This window comes from Molossus molossus, unplaced genomic scaffold (assembly GCF_014108415.1).
Source record: "Molossus molossus isolate mMolMol1 unplaced genomic scaffold, mMolMol1.p scaffold_m16_p_22, whole genome shotgun sequence".
NCBI lineage: Eukaryota > Metazoa > Chordata > Mammalia > Chiroptera > Molossidae > Molossus > Molossus molossus.
Window position 1 is genome coordinate 1,231,316 of NW_023425358.1, and position 21,933 is coordinate 1,253,248.

General features: G+C 45.0%; 1 protein-coding gene and 1 pseudogene across 2 annotated transcripts in view; both read left to right on the top strand.

Moving 5' to 3' along the window:
* SORL1 (sortilin related receptor 1) overlaps positions 1 to 4,852 on the top strand; it is a 183,212-nt gene extending 178,360 nt beyond the window's left edge. For both annotated transcript variants that reach the window (XM_036277033.1, XM_036277034.1), the window contains exon 48: positions 631 to 4,852. In XM_036277033.1, the coding sequence (XP_036132926.1) occupies positions 631 to 698 (68 nt within the window). In that variant the 3' untranslated portion in view covers positions 699 to 4,852. The remainder of the gene's footprint in view (positions 1 to 630) is intronic.
* A 16,500-nt stretch (positions 4,853 to 21,352) lies between these two features.
* Positions 21,353 to 21,612, top strand: LOC118640305 (annotated as a pseudogene).
* The last annotated feature ends 321 nt before the right edge of the window (positions 21,613 to 21,933 follow it).

Below are 21,933 nucleotides of genomic sequence, written 5' to 3' on the forward strand. Positions count from 1 at the left end.
ATTTGTATATTCCCATTCACCGACCCTTTCATATTAGCTGTTTGCTTCTCAGTTCTTTTCTTGCTTTATTAGAAGTTCTTGGTCTGTTTATTAGAAGTTCTTGGTCTGTCTTGCATGAATGGAGTGTGTTCTTGCTTCTGTGCCTGGGGCGGAAGGAGCCATTGCATTGTGGTGCCATGCAGGCGTGATCACTGAAGGCCAGGAGGGCACAGCCGTTAGGCTGGGAGGCTGTCCTCAGAACACACGAACCTCTCTGAGCTCCTTTTCCGTAGAACATTGTGGCTGCAAAGGAGAAAACAAACAGTTAGTTCACTGTGCCAACATAGGATGTGGGTCACTCAATTTGGGGCATGTAAAACACCCATGGACTTCTAAGTAGGTAGTAAGATTCTCCTTCCTAAAAGATCAAATTTACTTACTTGGTTAAGTTCAAGCTATTATTAAAATGAGCCTGGCCTCCTGTTGAATCGGAGAAGGTGACTCGGGTATCAGAGCAAAGCGGGGCTGGGTTTCAGCACTGACTGCTGTGCCCGCCAGGGCTTGTGGGCATTGAGGAGAAGGGCACCGTGGTGGGAGGGGGCCGGACGCCGTGCACCGGACCTCACTGAGCACTGTCTCTTCTGCTTTTAGGAGAGGACGATGAAGACACTCCAATGATAACTGGATTTTCCGACGACGTCCCCATGGTGATCGCCTGACAGCTTCTTGTCTCACTAGAAACCAAATGGTGTAAATATTTTATTTGATAAAGATAGTTGATGGTTTATTTTAAAAGATGCACTTTGAGTTGCAATATGTTATTTTTATATGGGCCAAAAACAAAACAAAAAAAAAAAAGAAAAAGAAAGAAAAGAATGAATAGACTTTGTAGTAATCAACTGTGAATTTCAAACCAGGTCGACTTCAGTCACCAGATTGCTTCTATTTGATAGTAATGTAGTCTGACAGGGCTGTGCTTGCTGGACGTGCTTCCAAGTCGGTGAGATAATTTTGGTTTGATAAATTGACCATTCTTTTTATTTTTCTAAGACACAGAAATGTATTTAATAAAAACTTCAAGATAGTGTGGTGGGTAGAATCCCTCCTCTGGAATGTATGCTGCACATTTTAAATTTTGTTTGGGTTTCATGTCTGTGAAAGTGTTTGGTGGGGAAGGTTCTCATATGTTCTTTTGTTAATTTATTGGGATTCTGTATGAGGCACGGCCTCAGGTCATCTGATGCCGCACATGTTCCAAGCCCACAGTGCGAGGGGCGGGGAGCACGAGCGGCTTGTGGCCCTCTGGAAGCGCGCCGTGTTTACTACCACGTGCCACGTGATGGTGTTTGGCAGGCGAGGGCTGTGAGGCCTCGCTCCACTGCAGTTCATGGACCTGCAGCTCCAGAAGCCCTGAAAGCAGCTGCTTCCCCTCATGGAATTGACGGAATCTTGTGTCTGCCTCTGTGCAAGACGGGCTTTCGGAGCCACGAGGATACCGCTTCTTTGTATACACAGTGCAGAGGATATCGCTACTTTGTGTGCACGGTGTCGCTACTTTGTATACACAGTGCAGAGGATATCGCTACTTTGTATACACAGTGCAGAGGATATCGCTACTTTGTGTGCATGGTGTCGCTACTTTGTATACACAGTGCAGAGGATACTGCTACTTTGTATGCACGGTGTCATTGTCCCTGCAGAAAGTGTCTCCGTTGTGGGAGAGAGTTCAGATCTGTGCCATGGTAGATACATCGGCAAATGTAGTGCCTACATTTCCAGTTTTGTTTTTCCTTACCACTGCAGAATCTCAGATGTGAAGTTTTGTGTTTGTGTTCAGGTAACCACTTGTCCTTCACCATTCATGCTGACATGTGCAGGCATTTTGAATTGGGTCGGTGCCTTCTCTGTTTTTATTTTCTTCCACCTTCCTTGCCCACGTCTCTGCCCATTTAAAGGGAAAGTGCTCTTCACTCTTACAGCGATGAAGGAGGTTTATGCATTTGAGATCATTCAGTCCAGTTCACAGTAGCAGCAACGCCACTCTCCACAAAATAAGCTGGTAGGTAGGTGTGTGGCATCCACTGTGGACTGATGCCCACCTGCAGATGGAGCGTCGTGCCGGCTCCGGGGCCGAGCATCGCTGTGACCCGCTGCAGCCCCTCATGGCCCGGCTGTTCACCGAGAAGCAGTGAGCTCAGGGGTGGTCCAGACCCCTGCTTTGGAATGTGTCCTTTCCACCCCAGCTTCCTGCTCTCAGTCTCCTCGTAGATGCAGTGCTTTGCCTTCCCAGGTCTCTGTGCGAGTCGTTGGGTTTTGTATACATTCATTCCACCTAGGGGTTGTTTGAAAACAAAGAGCCAGTTACATTTCAGTTTAAATACAGGGTGGAGCAAAAGTCGGTTTACAGTTTATGTGGAAAACAATACAATAATTAATAAATAGTAATACAAGAATCAACTCTCTTTTGCATACTCACAGTTGTAAACCTGCGTTTGCCCACTGCGTAGACACATTTCTGACTGCAGACGGCCAGTATGTCGTGTGGGTGACCAGGGGTGGTGATGATGAGCCTCCCTCCAGCGTCACTTCTCTCTCTCCTGTGTTGTTTTTCTAAGACTGGAGTGTCTTTGTCTTTGTCTTACCTTACCTTGGAGTTAGTCAGAGCCTTGTCACCCCCCACGTTCAGTAAGCTGAAAGACCACCAGTCTGGTGGGGTGCATGCATCATTTCGTTGGACCACGAGGAAGTATATTTCCTCTTTGCTTTTTCTGCCAGCTTTCTGGTGACATTGTAAAAGCTGATCTGAAAGGCTCTGGAACTTTATTTTCAGTTGTTCTGTAGGCAAGGCTTTCTATCCTGTGTCTCCAGTTGGCAACCTGAGACAGCTCCATGTCCAGTTGTAGTTCCCAGTGCTTCCCAGGGCTTCGTACACAGCACTGGGACTGGCCGCCACCTCTCCTTGGAAGACGGCGCTGCGCTGCTTAGGGAAAAGCAGCCTTCAGGGCTCGACGCTCACGGAAGAGGGGAGCTGAGTTCCTGAAGACTAAGCGAGAGTGATGCGGCTGTGTGTCAATTATATATTTTTATGAAGTTTCGAAGCATGCACTCTTTCTTCCCTCGGCATAGCTTTCGGGGTTTGGTGTATGGATGCTGTTTGCAAGAGGCCAGAGGTTGGAGTGGCACCAGGGATGAAGACAGGGACTGCAGTCTTTGACAGGGACCTGAGGGTCACCTTCTCGGAGACCTGTGGGAGCCCCTGATCGTTTGTGAAGAAGGGGCCTTTGTAACCTTGTTGGAGATGTGCACACTGTCCAGGGACTAGGTTTATTCTCTCCAGAGCCTGGAAGTGCCCGTCCGTGTGACCCAGAACGCACCACGGGAACTGGGCAGGCAGGGTGACTGTGTGCACATTTCCCCTGGAAGCTGATTTTGCCCCTTTGTGAATGAGTGCCCTTGAGCCTTTGGAGACTTGGGTTCATGCGGACAGAGTGGCAGACAGGAGGGTTCTCTAGAAGCTTCCAGGGAGAAGCCCCACCTCTGCGGGTGTTTCCAGACGTGTGAGAAGCTCCAGGACCTGCGGGCTGCCCGGGCAAGCTGGGGAGTCGTTGCTGAGGAGATGATACTGGGCGGCTGGTGCACAGATCCGACTTCGGGAAGATGGGTTCCTGGGCTCCATCTCTGGTGGGGCCACTCGGGTGTGTGGTGGCGGGTGTGGGACATAGCTGTGTGTTGTCTCCTGCCCATCCTGCGTGCTCCACCAGACTGAGCTGTACTTCACCTGGGGGGAGCTCGGGAGAGGGATGGTCCGGTGAGGCCTGTACAGGTGACCAGCCACTTCTGTGCGGAGAATCTTGCCTTCCGACACTCACCCAGCAGTCACCCCATCGGGCAAGATCGTGTTCCCAGCACTTTTGTAGGGCGGAAACCTCACCCCACCAGGTTTGGCTGATCACTTTCCCATGAAGGGGTCATGGTGAGTCTCTGAGAAGATTTTTTTCTTCCTTCTGCAGAGAGTTGGGAGGTCCTTTAGAGACAGATCCAGGGTCACATAAGCCAACTGAATGTTCCCTCCACACTGGTTTTAGGAATTGATTCCAAACTGTGCAGAATCTTTACTTGTGTTGGGCATGTGTACTGCCTTTCAGGTACTGTGTTTGAGTAATAAAGTGCATTTAGTTTACATAGAATACTTCCTATGCAAGGCAGATATGGAACAGGTAGCAAGAGGTCCATACTGGGCACGAGGACAACACACGTGTTCTCTGACGGGCGTCTCCACTGCACGGGGTTCGAGGGAGCGGGGCCGTGATGTTTCTGCCCCTGGTTCCTGGATGAGGCAGAGCAGCCAGGTGCCCTCAGCAGGGCGCCGTCCCCTGTGCGATGGCCCGGGCGGAGCACGCGTGACCGCCGGAGTGGGACTGTTCTCTCACGTTCCATGTCATTTCTCTAAAGAATCTTGTTATGAATTGTTAGAAACTTTAAATCAAAAGTACCTGCAGCAAAGTAACGACCTACTCTGCTCTTATTTAAAGCGAAATGCTGTAACTTGTTTCTCTCCCAGGTGAAAATAGGCATTTATGATTTCAGTTGCCTTGAGACATTTCCAAATCACTGATTTACGCTGAAGATTTTACTATATTGTTGCACAATTTCATGATAATTTTTGTCTCAATGTCAACTTTTTTTCACGGAATAAAAATTTAACTGGGTCAGGAAAACACCTGTTTGGAAATCTCTCCACGTGTGCTGAGTTGTTCTTGTGAGCGCAGTCAAGGTGGCCAGTGCCGTCGCGGAGCAGCGTGTGTGTGGAAGGATGTTCGTGTCAGACGGAGCACGAGGCCTGGAGCAGGGCTGTTCCGCCGGCCCATCTCGGAGTCGGGAGGGATTCAGCAAGGACGATGGGTGGGGTGGGTCCCGCCTGTGACGACGCTCTCTGAGACTGTTGTCAGAAGGCAGTTCCTGTCTCAGGAGAGCGGAGGCCGTGAGCCAGGCAGCAGCTGCAGAGCCCTGTTTGGAGGCCCCCAGGGGCGGTGTCTCTGAAGGCGGCACGGATCGGCAGAGGGTCGGCAGAGGGTCCTCTGAGTGAGGGCTGGGAAGCATGGCCGGGGGCGGGGGCATTTTTGATGTAACAAATCTTCGAGTTTGCTGCTCTTGTGTAAATACCAAGTCTGAGTGAAACAGGGCGTTACTATCCTGTTTCATAGATGAGGAAGCAGAGGCTCGGAGAGTTTAAATAACTTAGCACGGGGAAGTCAGAGTAACGAGAAAACCTGCGTTGGTGCCAGGTGCTCCGAGCCCAGGTCCTGCCCGTGATCACTGGACCACACTGCCTGCTGTCAGCATTCGGTGTCAGAAAGGACACACCCAACCCAACACTTTGCACACAGAGATCCAAGGGAATACCTACGACCTGGGCAAATTTACCTGGTCATAGCCTAGACCTTATATTTTTAGGCTTAGATAACTTTTGTCAACACACGAAAGTGAATTCATCACTTGTGGGTAAATGCTTCTTCACGAAGCTTGTGAGACTAACATGCAGCGAAATAGTGATGCCCACTGATGAACTCACACCGGGAAGGAGCCCAGTATCTCTGCATGGCCATCTGCCCCGTGGGGAGATCTGCCCAGGAAGCCAGGCACAACGAGAAGGTGAGCATGGATGCAGAAGGAAGGAAGTGGGAGGGGCCAAGCGAGAATAGTGATTGCCCAATAAATACTGAATGAACAAATGAATGATTGACACTGCAGTACAGGAATAATTCACTCCATATAAACTTAGGGTTGGAGCCCAGCAGGTGTGGCTCAGTGGCTGAGTCATGTACCAAGAGGTTGCCATTGCCAGTTCAGTTCCCAGCCAGGGCTCATGCCCAGGTTGTGGGCCAGATCCCCAGTGAGGGGCATGCAGGAGGCGGCCAATCAGTGTTCTGTCTCATTGACATTTCTATCTCTCCCTCTCCCTTCTCTCTCTAAAATCAATAAAGAAAAATAAATAAATGTAGTGTTGGAAACTTTCAGTCACTGGTTACTCAGGAAAGGAGCAGGGAGGCCAGCTGACAGTGCCGTCTGTGAGCTGTGCCGGGAGCCTGCAGCTCAGCACCCCGGTCTGTCCCCCCAGGAGGCCCTGGACGGGCAGGTGAGGCGCATACCCAGTAAGGTGTGGGCCACGTGGGGAGATGCCTACCTGTCAGTCACACCTGGGAACAAGTCCTTGGCCAGAACGGGTATGTCTACCGGGAGCGCAGGAAGATTTGATACTTAAACTCCTGAGCGAACAAGTCTCGCCCTCTGGGTTCACTGTCTTGCTGCTGGCACTGGAGTCCTGGCTGCGGGGCTCTCGCCCTCCTGCAGTTGCCCACGTGGCTCACGGCCGTGTGGACCCCACACACGATGGACTGACAGATTGGAACCAGCCTGGCACTTACTGTGCAGGACTTGACTCCACCACAAAGGGAGGCTTTGGACACTGGCTCTGCTTCTAGCCCTGCTAAGTCCCGAGTCACCCCCTCCAGGACCGATGTAAAGGAAATGGGGCTTTGCAAACAGAGGGCTACCACGTCACATAAGTGAAGCTTTTTGTCACATCTCAGCCTCCTGGGGGACCCTGGGAACATGCTTGCTCCATGGTGCCCCCAGCACCCTCCCACGACAGCAGACAAAGGCGTCCACACAGTTCTCTGATCACACAGCTCCCTGCTCCACTCGAGGAGTCTTGGTAACGGGGTCTTACTCCTTCAAGTCCCTTCGGGAAAGTCACCTGGATGAGGCTTGGGCATTTCCGTATCTGCCACTCTTGGGCTCTTCCTCTGTGTCTCGGGGTGGAGCACACTCACCCCTCACTGAAACATTGTAGCTAATGTGCGAGCATTCAGACTGGGCCCCAGTAAAATCTTCCCGGAGTGAGAGCTGTTGTGTCTGTGAGGTGGTTCTCCCTCCTGTGTGTTGATTATTTAAAGTTTTAACTCTTGGAGGACAGTTTCTGAATTCTGTGTAGCCCCAAATTTTGGCTACATCTGTCAACTATGAGCATCTGGTTCCCCAACCCAACGCTTAAAATTAAAATTACAAAGAGACTGCTAAAGGTAGACACTTGGTAATAAAAGAAGCAAGTTTTATAGTTAAACTATCAGAAAGCCTTTATTGGATCCCTGGCTGGTTTGGCTCAGCGGTTGGACCATCAGGCTGCGGACCAGAGAGACCCAGGTTCGGTTCCCGCTAGGGGCACACACCAAAAAAAAAAAAAAAAAAAAAAGCCTTCATTGGAAGTAAAGCAACTCGACAAACACTGGGTTGGGGCCCTTTAGCACCGGCCCGATGGCCCAACGGACAGAATCCAAGCAGAAAGGAGCCCCAGCTAGAACGGCGGCTCCTTCCCATCGAGCCTCTGTTTTCCCAGGCGCTGTGACAAACTTCCCTGGACATTTTTTTTTTAATTCTAAAAGTGATCTTGTGATTTAGATATTAACCTTTCTTTTAAAAGGTGAGGAAACCTAACCCTGAGAGGGCGAGGAACCTTTCCAAGATCTCACGTGTTACAAGTAGAAGAGGAACTTCAGCCCTAGATTGTTTCATTCTTAGGTGTGTGTTCTGTTCCAGTCTGCTTCACCCCTCTGGAACAGTTCTGCAGGTCTGCCGTAGCAGAACTCTCTTCAGGGAATTCAAGGGCACAGGTGATGCTTTTGTTAGAGTTTTTTTTTTATTTTTTATCCTTACCTGAGGACATTTTTCCATTTTTTGTACAGATAGAGTGGGAGGGAGAGAGAGGAAGAGAGAGAGAGAGAAACATCGACGGGAAAGGGACACATCGAGTAGCTGCCACCCGCACGACCAACCAGGGCCGGGGACAAACTGCAACCGAAGTACGTGCCCTTAGTGGGAACCGAACCTGGGTCTCTCAGGACCGCAGGCCAATGCTCTAACCGCTGAGCCAAACCGGCCAGGGCTGTTAGAGTTTTTATTTAAGTGTAGTTGGTATACAATATTAGTGTCAGGTGTGCAATCTAGTGTTTCTACATTCATACCCCTTACAGTGTGGTCGCCACACTCAGTCTGAGCCACCTGTCCAAGCGCCAATGACCACAGCATGACTGGCTCTGTCCCCTGATTTTTCCAGCCACGCCCACCCCGCCCTCCTGCAGCCGTCAGTTTGATCTGTTTCTATGAGTCTGGTTCTGTTCTGTTTGATTTTCTGGAGTCCACACATAAGTGACACCATAGGTGCTTGTCCTTATCAGACTCATTTCACTCAGCACAGTGCCCTCGAGGTCCATCCACGTGTGCTGGTTGCCAGGTTACATTCTCTTTTTATGGATGTGTAACGGTCCATTGTGTGTGTGTGTGTGTGTGTGTGTGTGTGTGTGAGAGAGAGAGAGAGAGAGAGAGAGACACACACACACACACACAGAGACACACATCTTCTCTTCCGTTCTATGCATGGACACCTAGCTTGTTTCCGTGTCCTGCCTGCCATGGATAGTGTTGCAATGACAATAGGGTGCATACATATTTGTTAGTCAGTGTTTTTGTTTTCTTCAAATAAATGCCCCGAAGTGGAATTGCTGAGTCCTACGGTAGGTCTGTTTCTCGGTTTTTGAGGAAGCTGCATGCGGCTCTCCACGGGGCGGCACCGGTCTGCAGTCCAGCCGGCGGCTCCCCGCGCCCGCACTTCGCACCCTCTGATGATAGCCCTTCTGCCGCGTGCGGTGTGTCGTCGTGGCTTTTGACTTACATTTCTAAAGGACTCCACTGGAAAGATGAAAAAAGACATTTGGGGACATAACACAGTATACTTTCTTTGCAATTATTTATGTGGAACCCAACATACTCTACCAATGCTAGGTAGGTGAAGCTTATTTCTCATTTGCCATTATTTTTTTTTTTTTTTTGAATTAAAGTTTTCTTCCAGTATTATTTTGCATTGGCTTCATGTGTGCAGCATAGTGGTTAGATCGTTGTTTACTTTACAGAGCGCTCTCCTGATACGTCTAGTTTCCACCTGGCACCTATTTATTGCAATATCACTGACTCTGTTCCCTGTGCCCTCACGACTATTTTGTAACCACCAATTTGTACTTAATCTCATCACCTTCTCACCCAGCCCTCCAACCCCCATGCCCTCTGGCAACCACCAATCCACTTTCTGTGTCTATGAGTCTGTAACAATTTTGTTTGCTTATTTTGTTAGTAAAGCCTTTTTTTTAATTGGAAAATGTTTTGTAAACAATTCGGTAATTAGAAACAGGAAAACCATTTTGCTTTGTGTCATCCCAGGTGGATGTTATCCAAGTCCTTTGCATCTTGGGAAGAAAATGCTCAGCACACATTTCATTCACTTGTGTGTGCGCAGGGAGGGGTCCGCCCTGCGGCGTGTTCTCTTGGGGATCAGTCGCCAGCGCAGCAGAGGGTCCCAGCAATGGGTGGCTGCTGTTACCCCTCAGTTCTAACTGGCTTTGATGCCAGTGCCGTTAATTTTTTTAAGATCATTTCTAGGGTAATTTGAACCTGCAGCGATTCACAGAACAGGGAGGTTAACATGCTGATGTCATTATAGTGTCGCACCCTATTTAATGCCAAAATGACAACTGGTCGTGTTTGGGAGTATTAGTATGAAAACAGTGACATTTCATACTTAAAACTCAATATCAGCCAACTTTGAGGAAGGGGAAAAGGCTTGAATTTAAGTGTAAATCAGCTATTTATGAAATATGCCCTTTGGCTCTATGTTAGTCCACAAATCCTTGAGACCCTATTGAATGAATGGGTCTCATAAGTAAAACATTTCTGATCTCTTATAGCAGAGCAGAACCTGTTAGTTACCCAGGGAGTCCGCAGGCCCCACATGGTGCTGGACTGTCTGCCTGTGTGTGCACATGTGTTTTATGGAATTCCTCTTAGGAACTACATGAGTAACCCAAGAACATCAAGCTCTTGACATCATAAGTACACCTGACTTCAAAACCCAGACATCTTCAGTGAAGGCAGTTTTGTCCATTGAGGTGTTCAAGACCCTGAATACAATGCTTCCAAAAAGACGGTTCAAAAACATTTTGAGCAATGGTAGTAGGTAGGTGTCAATAAGTAATCATAGCAAATATGTGATTACTACATGTCAAGCATTGTTCTGACGGTTTCCTATATATTAGCTCATTTAATTCTCACAGTGATTCTTTTTTTTTTAACTTTGTTGTTGACTGTATTACAGATGTCCCCCTTTTTCCCCATTGACGCCCTCCTCCCCTATCCCGCCCCTGTCCTGCCCTCCCCACACTATTGTCGGTGTCATTGGTTATGCGTGCATGCATAGAAGTTCTTTGGTTTATCTCATTGCGCCCTCCCTCCTCCCCCTTGAGGTTCATCAGTCCAACAACCAACTTGTACTTCTTAATTCCTCCTTCTTTTTCACCCATCCCCCCAGCCTCCACCCATCTGGCAAACAACAAAAAGTTCTCTGTATCTAGCAGTCTGTTTCTGTTCTGCTTGCTCATTGTGTTTGTAGATTCAATTGTTGATAGATATATTTTCATTGCATTTTATTGTTTATATTTTTGTTCTTCTTCTCCTTCAAGAAAACCCTTCAACATTATATATAATACCAATATCACAGTGATTCTTTAAGGAGGATATTATCCTCATTTATAGATAAGGAAACTAATGCACAGGAAGGTCAAGAAATGTACCCAGAATCACAGCAGCTAGTACTGAGATTTGAACCCAAGTAACCTGGCTCCACAGTCTGATTTTAATTACTTCACACAACTTCTCCAAGTGACCTCTTTGATAGTCGTATATGGGTTTATGCTTTGGAATTAATTTACCTTTTCAGATAACACTTTTCATTATAAAAGGAATTTGGGTTCACTGTAGAAATTTGGGGGAAACAAAAGTACCAAGAAGAAGATGGAATTTCCTGGTAATCGCCACCAGCAACACCTGGCGTGGCCCTTGCATCGCTTCACTCGAGCGGGCAGGTGCACCGGGACAGTTCTGTGGCCATGAGTATTCCCGGTTCATGTGGGGCAGTCTACAGCCTCTGCTGCTTCTGTCAAGTCCTGGTTCCAACCACAAAGGCAAATGTGAATTCGGGTCTCAGAAGCAGAGCCATGTTCTCTCTCCCGTTGTTCCTCTAAGCAGTTCTGATAGAGACGCGGAAACCAGTAGAACCAGAGGACCATCCCCATGCCAGCCGCTGCTCTTCCACCTGTCACCACAGTTAAGTGTTGGATGATTGTCCACATCAGTGAGACTCATGGTAGGATTTATTTGTTATCTCTGGCTCAGGTTTCCTTATTGAGGGTTTGCTGCTTGGAATATGGGAGGGCCAACTGTCAATGCGTCTCACCCAGAAAAGGAGAGAGATAAGTGGGTATAAGAGGATGTAAGACAGAAGCATAGGCAGAGGGTGAGTTGCCAACATGGTTGTCACTTTAAACATGTGGTACAATAACACCCTGACTAGCCATGAAGGATGTGTCAACTTAGGAGCCGGAGGGGCAGGGGTGGCTAGGAGTTGCTGATGGTGAGGTGTGTCTATGTGATGGGGTGGGGGGAAAAGACCTGGACCCTCAGAGATGTATAGAATGACTTATTATAGATTACCCTGTGCCTTTCACTACTCCTTACTGCCGCAAAGTGTGATGCTCCATTCAGCAGGTCAGGGTGAAGGATGCATTTTGAAATGTAGCAACCTTTCTGCATAAAGGCCTAACCGACTCAGTCCTGTGGGGCTCACGCTTCTTAAAATGTATTCCAAGTTCAAGTGAGTTTTCTTCTTCACACAAAGACACCTGTTCAGAGTGGCCCTCACAGCGCCCATGGGAGAGCATGCACAGGGCGTGAGCTCCCACTTTCAGGGTCATGGGTCAACCTCTCCATGGAGACTGGGCCCCTGGAGGAGAGAACATGGAAGTAATGATCTCACCAAGAAATAGATGGACTTCTGTGAAACAAAACTCTGTCATTCATCACTCAGAACTTTAAAATAAGGATTTGTTTCCGCAGATTCTTGAACAATCCTTGAAGCTTAGTAGCATCTGTTGGTGTAGGGAACAAAATTGCCATCCCAAAATATACCACTTTGGCATATTGATTATTTTTAATTAACGTCACTTAAGAAACAACTAGTGCAAGAAAAATTTCTATGGGATGCAGCAAAAGCAGTTCTGAGAGGGAAGTTCATAGCACTACAGGCCTACCTCAAGAAACAAGAAAAATCTCTAATAGATTATCTAACCTCACAACTTAAAGGACTAGAAAGCAAACAAAAAGAAAATCCCAGAGCAAGTAGAAGGAAGGAAATAGTAAAGATCAGAGCAGAAATAAATGACATGGAGACCAAAAAAAAAAAAAAAAAAAAACAAAACAATTCAAAGGATCAATTTAACCAAGAGCTGGTTCTTTGAAAAGATAAACAAGATTGATGGACTCTTAGCTAGACTCACCAAGAAACAAAGGGAGAGAACCAAACGCACAAAATCAGAAATGAAAGAGGAGAAATGATAACTGACACCACAGAAATACAAAGGATTGTTAACAAATATTATGAACAATTTTATGGCAATAAATTTGACAATCTAAGCGAAATGGACAAATTTCTAGAAACACAGAGTCTCCCAAAACTGAACCGGGAACAGATAGAAAACTTAAACACACCAATAACAACAAAAGAAATTGAAGATGGAATCAAGACTCTCCCAGCAAACAAAAGCTCAGGCCCGGACAGCTTCACAAGGGAATTTTACCGAACATTCAAAAAGAACTAATACCCATTCTCTTCAAACTATTTAAAAAAATTCAAGAAGAAGGAAGGCTTCCAAATTCGTTTTATGAGTCCAGCATAATTCTAATTCCAAAACCAGAAAAAGACACTACAAAGGAAGAAAACTACAGACCAATATCCCTGATGAACATAGATGCCAAAATCCTGAACAAAATACTAGCAAATCGAATCCGGCAATACATCAAAAAAGTTATTCACCATGACCAAGTGGGATTCATCCCAGGGATGCAAGGATGGTACAATATTTGCAAATCAATAAACATGATACACCATATAAACAAAATGAAAGATAAAAATCATATGATCATATCAATAGACACTGAAAAAGCATTGGACAAAATCCAGCACCCATTTCTGATAAAAACACTCAGCAATGTGGGAATAGAGGAATCATATCTTGACATAATAAAGGCCATATATGAAAGACCTATAGCCAACATCATACTCAATGGGCAAAAACTAAAAGCATTTCCCTTCAGAACAGGTACAAGACAAGGATGCCCACTTTCGCCACTCTGTTTAACATAGTACTGGAAGTCTTAGCCACAGCAATCAGACAGGAAGAAAAAATAAAAGGGATTAAAATTGGAAAGGAGGAAGTGAAACTGTCATTATTCACAGATGACATGATACTATATGTAGAAAACCCCCAAAGACTCCATCAAAAATCTACTAGACTTAAAAAATTAATTTGGCAAAGTAGTAGGGTACACAATTAACGTCAAGAAATCGACGGCATTCTTTTTTTTTTTTTTTTTTTTTATCCTCACCCGAGGACATTTTTCCATTTTTTGTTCAGGTAGAGTGGGAGGGAGAGAGAGGAACAGAGAGAGAGAGAGAAACATCGATGTGAAAGGGACACATCGAGTGGCTGCCACCCGCACAACCGACCAGGGCCAGGGACAAACTGCAACCGAGGTACGCGCCCTTAGCGGGAACCGAACCCGGGTCTCTCAGGACGGCAGGACGATGCTCTAACCGCTGAGCCAAACCGGCCAGGGCTCGACGGCATTCTTATACACCAGTGATGAACTCACAGAAAGAGAAACTGAAAAAACAATCCCATTTACCATCGTGGCAAAAAAAATTAAGATACCTAGGAATAAACTTAACCAAAGAAGTAAAGGACCTATTTGCAGAAAACTACAGGACATTGAAAAAAGAAATAGAGAAAGATATAAAAAAGTGGAAGCACATAGCTTGTTTATGGTTTGGAAGAATTAACATCATTAAATAATGTCTATACTACCCAAAGCAATCTATAGATTCAATGCAATCTCCATCAAAATACCAATGACATACTTCACAGAACAAGAAAGAATACTTCTAAAGTTTATATGGAACCAAAAAATACCCCAAATAGGCACACCAATCTTGAAAAAGAAGAACAGAGTTTGAGGGATTACATTATCAGATTTCAGATTATACTACAAAGCGACTATAATCAAAACAGCCTGGTACTGGCACAGGAACAGGCAGGTAGATCAATGAAACAGAAGAGAGAACCCAGAAATGGACCCAAGACACTATGCTCAATTAATATTTGACAAAGGTGGCAAGAGCATACAGTGGAGTAAAGACAGCCTCTTTAATAAATGGTGTTAGGAAAAGTGAACAGCTAAATGCAAAAAAAATGAAACTAGACCATCAACTTACACCATACACAAGAATAAACTCAAAATGGATAAAAGACTTAAATGTGATGCATAAATCCATAAAAATCCTAGAAGAAAACATAGGCAACAAAATTTCAGACATCATACGCAGCAGAATTTTCACTGACACATCACCTAAGGCAACAGAAACAAAGGAGAAAATGAACACATGGGACTACATCAAACTCAAAAGCTTCTGCACAGCAAAAGGAACAACCACCAAAATGGAAAGGGAACCCACTGTATGGGAGAACATCATTGCCAATGATACATCAGATAAGGGATTAATTTCCAATATATATAGAGTGCTCGTACAGCTCAACTAAAGGAAGACAAAGAACCCAATTAAAGCCCTGGCAGGTTTGGTTTAGCGGTTAGAGTGTCAGCCTGCAGTCCGGAGTGACTCAGGTTCGGTTCCTGCTAAGGGCACGTGCCTCAGTTGCAGTTTGTTCCCAGCCCTGGTTGGGTTGTGTGGGTGGCCACCACTCAATGTGTCCCTTTCACATCGATGTTTCTCTCTCTCTTTCTCCCTCCCACTCTATCTGAATAAAATACAGAAAAATGTCCTCGGGTGAGGATAAAACAACAACAACAACAACAACAACAACAACAAAAACACAATTAAAAAATGGGCAGAGGAAATAAATAGACACCTCTCCAAACAGGACATACAAATGGCTAAGAAACATATGAAGAAATGCTCAACATCACTAATCATCAGAGAGATGCAAATTAAAACAACAATGAGGTATCACCTCACACCTGTCAGAATGGCCACCATCAATAAATCAACAAACAAAAGTACTTGCTAGCGTGTGGAGAAAAGGGGACTCTAGTACACTGCTGGTGGGAATGCAGACTGGTGCAGCCAGTATGGAAAACAATATGGTGTTACCTCAAAAAATTAAAAATTGAACTTCCATTTGACCCAGTGACCCCACTTCTAGGAATATACCCTAAGAAGCCTGAAACACCAACCAGAAATAATATATGTACCTCCATGTTCATAGCAGCACTATTTACAATAGTTAATATCTGGAAACAGCCCAAATGTCCATCAGTAGACAAATGGATAAAAAAGCTGTGGTACATGTACACAATGGAGTACTATGGAGTAAGAAGGGTGCACAGCAAAAGGAACAAGAGTAAGAAAGAAAGATCTCTTATTCTTTGAGATGACATGGAGGGACCTGGAGAGTATTATCCTAACCAAAACAAGCCAAACAGAGAAAGACAAATATCATCTGATCTCACTTATTTGTGGAATATAATGAACATAACAGTCTGAGGAATGGGGTAGCCCCAGAGGTGTGGAAGTGGGGTACAGACTGACAATCCCCAGAACAGAGGGTGGAGGGGGGATAAACCACAGAACTTATATGCATGTGTGCATGAACAATGGCCATGGACAACAAAGCTGGGGACAGGGCGGGGGTTGGTGGGAAAGGGGTGTATCTGTTGGGGAAAAAGGAGAAACATCTGTAACAAAAATAAATTAATTAAAAAAAAAAGAGAACTAGTGCAAGAAGCATACTATGCCCCTCCTTGGTGCCCTGAAAGGAGAAAATAAATCCCCCCTGGGAAAGGTGACCCCCCCCCCCAACGCACACACCAGGAGGTAGAGAGACATCCTCATCACCAGGAAGAGGGAATTCAGGGGTGAGAAAACCAGAAGCAAAATATGCTTAGTTTCTTCACTAATTAGCACCCAAGCCTAAATTGCTTTGTATTGTCAGTCCTTCAAAAATTTATTATTTAATCTCTCTAGAGCAGAGGCAGAACCTGTTAATTACCCAGGGATGGCTCAAGCCATAGATGGTGCTGAACTGGCATTCAGTCTTGGATAATGACTTTCTTCATTTCAGCCGGGCATGGAACATGTTAAATGGTAGAACAGTGTCTTTAAGCACTGACTTGCATCACCTAGGTAGGCCAGAGCTAGAGGGTGGAAAACGTGGATTATAGGTGAATAGCTGCTGAGCCCCCTGTTGAACCTCATACATGTTAGCCTAGAGAGGCTAAAGAAGGTTCCAGCAGGGACAAGAGAGAATGCTGAGATTTGGGGCAGTGCCTTAAGAAATTAAAGGTTAAAGCCAAGTTTTGTCCTGGCTGATGTGGCTCCGTGGTCAGAGCATTGGCCTGAATACTGGAGGGTCATAGGTTTGATTCCTGGCCAAGGGCGCGAACCTAGGTTGCAGTACCTGTGTTCCAGGTTTGATCCTCAGCCCTGGTCAGGGTGTGTACAGGAGGAAACCAATTGATGTGTCTCACATCAATGTTTCTTTCTCTTTCTCTCTTTCCCCCACTCCCTCCCTCCCTTCCATTCTCTCTAAAAATCAATGGAAAAATGTCCTTGGGTGAGGATTAACAAGAACAACAACAACAAAAAAGATTAATGTCAAGTCTCAAGGTTTAGGCAGGCAAGATTCAAAACTCCTTGGCCAATAAGGCACCTACCTGATTCATAGATCCCAGAGCAACATTCATTCAAGAAGTACTTATTTAGCACTTTCTCTGTACTTGCCATTAGAAGAATAACATAGAATTATGATCCTTGGCCTCTGCAGCAACTTGGAACAAAACCTCAGGAGTGTGAAGCCATTTTGAATCTCGTTTACGTGTTATAAATGGTTTTGTAAAAGAGGAACCTGAGGCTAAGGATTTGAATGACTTAGCTCATGCACTCAGTGAACTGATCAGTGTTAATGCAAGGCCTGAAGTCCAGCTGGTGCTAGTGGACCCCATGATTTCCATGGGAGAGGCATGGGCTCCAACTGCACTTGGAGCCTGAGCCAGAGGTCCAGTTCAGCTTGAGGAGAAACCCTACTTCTGGCAGAAGAGTGTGCCAGTGAATAGGTGGAAGTTACTCCCTCCTTCCAGGACCATATCAGAGTAGCGGCTAAAGTACAGAACAGTCACCCTGAATAACCACCTGGAAACCACCTAAACAGAAGCCTTATGACTAAGGGTTTACATAGGAACCTGCAAGACCGTAGGAAGGGCAGAGATGTGGAAAGGGCTGGACGCACACCCATCTGCAGTGGCTGGGGATTCAGAGGGATGTCTCAGCTTAGTGCATCCAACCCACCCTGGAGGAGCAAGGGTGCTCAGCCCCAAGCCAGGCTCCCTCGCCTGCCCAGAGCACTAGAACCAGGAGAGGAGCCCACTCAGTATCTGGCTGTGAAAATCAGTGAGGATTCCACCCTCCCTGTGGGGGAGGGGTATGGCTCTCTTCAGGGCCAGTGCACGGGCTCCGTCACAGCACTCACCCTGGGCTCTAACAGAGGGACAGCAGCTCAGAGTGAACCAGAGTCATAAAGGGAGAAATTGAGTGACATGTCTGCGGAAAGAGGACTGGAGTGGCAGCAGCAAGCATCCGTGTGCTGGGGCCCAATCCCCTGCCATTCACAGTCACCACCATTCCTGGGTCAAACATCCCCCTTCATACATCCACCTAGGGAGTGGCAATAGCCCCTCCTCGCTGACTCCTGGAGGCCCACCTGCAGGGGTCACTCCCAGTGGAGAGGTTCCTGGTGGACTCCAGGATGGGCTGGTAGTGCAGCCCTTATTGAGGAGCTTTTAAGGAGGTCTGGCAGTCTCAATGCCAGAAACATGGGGGAAGAGACTGAGTTGGGATGGAGGGAAGGCCACTTTTTCCCGTTCCTGATCAAGCATCCATTCCTGTGTGGAAACACTCCCTCCACACAGCCAAATATTGGTCTGTTTTGCCCTGGTGAACTCTGCTGTCCTCATGTTGACAACTCTCTGAAACCCCCAAATCAAAGTCTTGTGGATCCCCCAGGTGAGTGACGGCTGGCCTTGGTATATCCTGAGATTTTACTGAGCAGCCTCAAACCCAGCACTAGTACCAACTTTTAATCTGTATCAACCTGGTGAACACCATTTGCCCCTAACTGGTGACTCACTGAGAACCTCTCTCACAAAACATCTGTACTGCCAGAAGCTCTTCCAGTGACTGAGCCTAACAGTCAGCTAGTGAGCAGATGTGGATCTCAGTGTGCCTTGGGCCTTTTGGTGACCTGACCCTGGGTTTGGAGCTGGTGGAAGCCAGCCTTGGTACACAGCTTAGCCCCTACCACATACACCCAGGCCCAGCAGAGGAAGCAATGAACTGTGGTTCCAGACAGGTTGCCCAAGGCCAGTTATAGGCCATGTCTGAAGCTAACCTGCACTAGAGCCCTCTGAAGAAGCCACAAAACCAACACTACCAGTGGTGGCCTTCAGACCATACCAAAGCACAATCCAATTGACTTCATAAGAGGCACATCCAAAGAGAGATTCCAGCAGGCACCAGACCCAGTTCCACTTAGTTGGGTCAGCACCCACATAACAGCTCGTGATTGGGGTTAATCCTCATAATCAGCCAACCTGAGGATCAGTGGTACCCATGGATAGACACAACTACAATAAGAGGGCTTACATACCCCCACCCCCTCCCAGGGACATTCCTGGAACACCTAATTGAAGTGGTCAGTGAGGTTGTACCAATGTACCCCATAACAAACCATACCAAGATTGGAAGACATAGTAAATCTACCTAGTATACAGAAGCAAATAGAGAGAGGCAGCTAAAATAGGAAGACAAAAGAACATGTCCCAGTAAAAGAACAGGAAAAATCTCTAGAAAACAACAACAACAACAACTAAGTGAAATGGAGGAAAGCAAGCTACCAGATACAGAGTTCAAAACAATGGCTATAAGGATACTCATGGAACTGAGGGAAAACAGAGGTGAACTCAGACATTAAACAAAAATAAGTAAGCATAAGAAGGACACAGAAACCATTAATACATCAGGAATAAAGAGTACAATATCTGAAATAAAGAACACACTTGAAGAAAACAACAGCAGGTTTGAGGAAACAATCAAATCAGCAATTTGGAGGACAAGATAACAGAAAACACCTAAGCATAACAGCAAAAACAAAAAAGAAAAAAAATAAGGAAAGTTTAAGGGACCTTTAGTACAACATCAAGTGTAACAACATCCACATCATAGGGGTACAAGAAGGAAAAAAAAAGGGCAAGGAATCAAGAACTTATTTGAAGAAATAATGACTGAAAACTTTGCTAACCTGGTGATGGAAAAAGACTACAAGTCCAAGAAGTGCAGAGTCTCGAACAAGATGAACCCAATGTGGCCCTGGCCAATGGCTCAGTTGGTTGGAGCTTCATCTCACACACCAAAAGTTGTCAAGTTTGGTCCCCAGTCAGGGCATGTGTGGGGCATAACCAATTGATATTTCTATCTCACATTTATGTTTCTCTCTCTCTCTCGCTCGCTCTCTCTCTCTCTCTCTCTCACACACACACACACACACAATAAACATATCCTTGGGTGAGAAAAAAAAACAAAACAAAACAATGAAACCCATACTAAGACACAACATAATTAAAGTGGCAAAGGTTAAAGACAAATAATAGTGAATCATAAAAGTAGTAAGAGAAAGACAATTATTTACTCACAAGGGAGCTCCCATAAGATTGCTAGTGGATTTCTCTACAGAAATATTTCAGGCCAGAAGCAATTGGTACAAACTATTTAAAGTAATGAAAAAAACAAGGACCTGCAAACAAGACTGCTCTACTAAGTAAGGCTATCATTTAAAGTTGAAGCATCACCAGCACTCCAGTATTACAGGAAATATTAAAAGGACTTCTATAAGAAGAAGAAAAAAGAGAGGAATATAATTATAAAGAATAAAGTAGCAATAAATACATACCTATTGATAATCACTTTAAATATAAATGCTTCAACAAAAAGACATAGGGTACCTGAATGGATAAGGAAACAGACCCATATATATGTCATCTACAAGAGACCAACCTCAGGGTAAAAGACACACACCACATGAAAGTAAAGTGATGTGAAAAAGAAACTTCATGCAAATAGAAACAAAAACACCCTAGGGTAGAAATACTATATCAGACAAACTAGACTTTAAAACAAAGGCTATAACAAGAGATAAAGGAGGATGTTACATAATGATAAAAAGGATCAATACAATAAGAGGAAATAACCTTTGTAAACATGTATGCACACAACATAGGACCTAAATATGTAATGCAAATCTTGGACATAAAGGGAGAGACTGACAGTAATACAGACTTAGTAGAAGATTTTAACACCCGATTGATATCAGTGGATAGATCTTCCAGATTAAAAAATAATAATAATAAGGAAACAGTGACCTTAAATGACACATTAGACCAGATGAATTTAATTGATATTTTCAGAGCTTTACAGTCCAAATTTTTAGAATATGCCATTTTTTTAAAAAAAAGTGCACATAGAGCCCTGGCCAGTTTATCTCAGGGGTTAGAACATTGGAGGGTCTCAGGATTGTTTTCCAGTCAAGTGCACAGACTTGTTTTCCAGTCAAGTGTGCAGTCCTGGTTGGGCATGTGCAGGAGTCAACCAATCAATGTGTCTTTCTGACATTGATGTTTCTCTCTTTCTTTCCATTTCTCCCCTCCATCCTTCTCTTCCACTCTCTCTAAAAATCAATGGAAAAAACATTCTCAGGTGAGGATTAACAACAACAATAAAAGGTTCACATAGAACATTTTCCAAGATAGACCATATTTTAGGTCATAAAACAAGCCTCAGTATATTTAAGACTATTGAAATCATATCAAGCATTTTCATACCAAAATGGTAGGAAACTAAAAATCAATTACAAGAAAAAGAAAACAAAACTCAAATGCACACACATGGAGGCTAAATAATATGTTACTAAACAATGAATGTGATCAAGAAGAAATCAAAAATTATTTTGAGACAAATGAAAATAAGAACAAACGAACCAAAATATATGGGACGCAGCAAAAGCAGTTCCAAAAGGGAAATTCATAGCAACACAGACCTATCTCAAGAAATAAGAAAAATCTGCTCTTGGGTTTGAACCTAGTTAGTGGCAACATGGCTAAATGCACCAAGAAGGTGGGAATTGTCAGTAAATATGAAACCCATTATGGTGCCTCCCTCAGGAAAATGGTGAAGAAAATTGAAATCAGCCAGCATGCCAAGTACACTTGCTCCTTCTGTGGCAAAACCAAGATGAAGAGACAAGTGGTGGGGATCATGGTTCCTGCATGAAGACAGTCGCTGGTGGCACCTGGACCTACAGCCCCACTTCTGCTGTCACTGTCAAGTCCACCATCAGAAGACTGAGGAACTGAAAGACCAGTAGAAGTCCACAGTTTGAAACATTGCCAGCCTATAATAAATGGGTTAATTTATGTAACAAAGTTACTTTGGTTTGTTAATTTTATTAATTAGATGTCAGGATTTACATTATATTAGTTTTGCTTTCTCAAAAAAATACTTGGGAGTTAAAATCCGCCTAATTTTCAGCAGTCAAATGATATTTAACATAAGAATATACATATGTCTTACAGGTTAGGTATGTGTCTTAGCTTTTTATAAGTCTGTTTTGGTCAGTTCAACTTCTTTAAGGTTACATTGGTTCAAATTGTGTAAACTTGTTATTAAATCAGTTA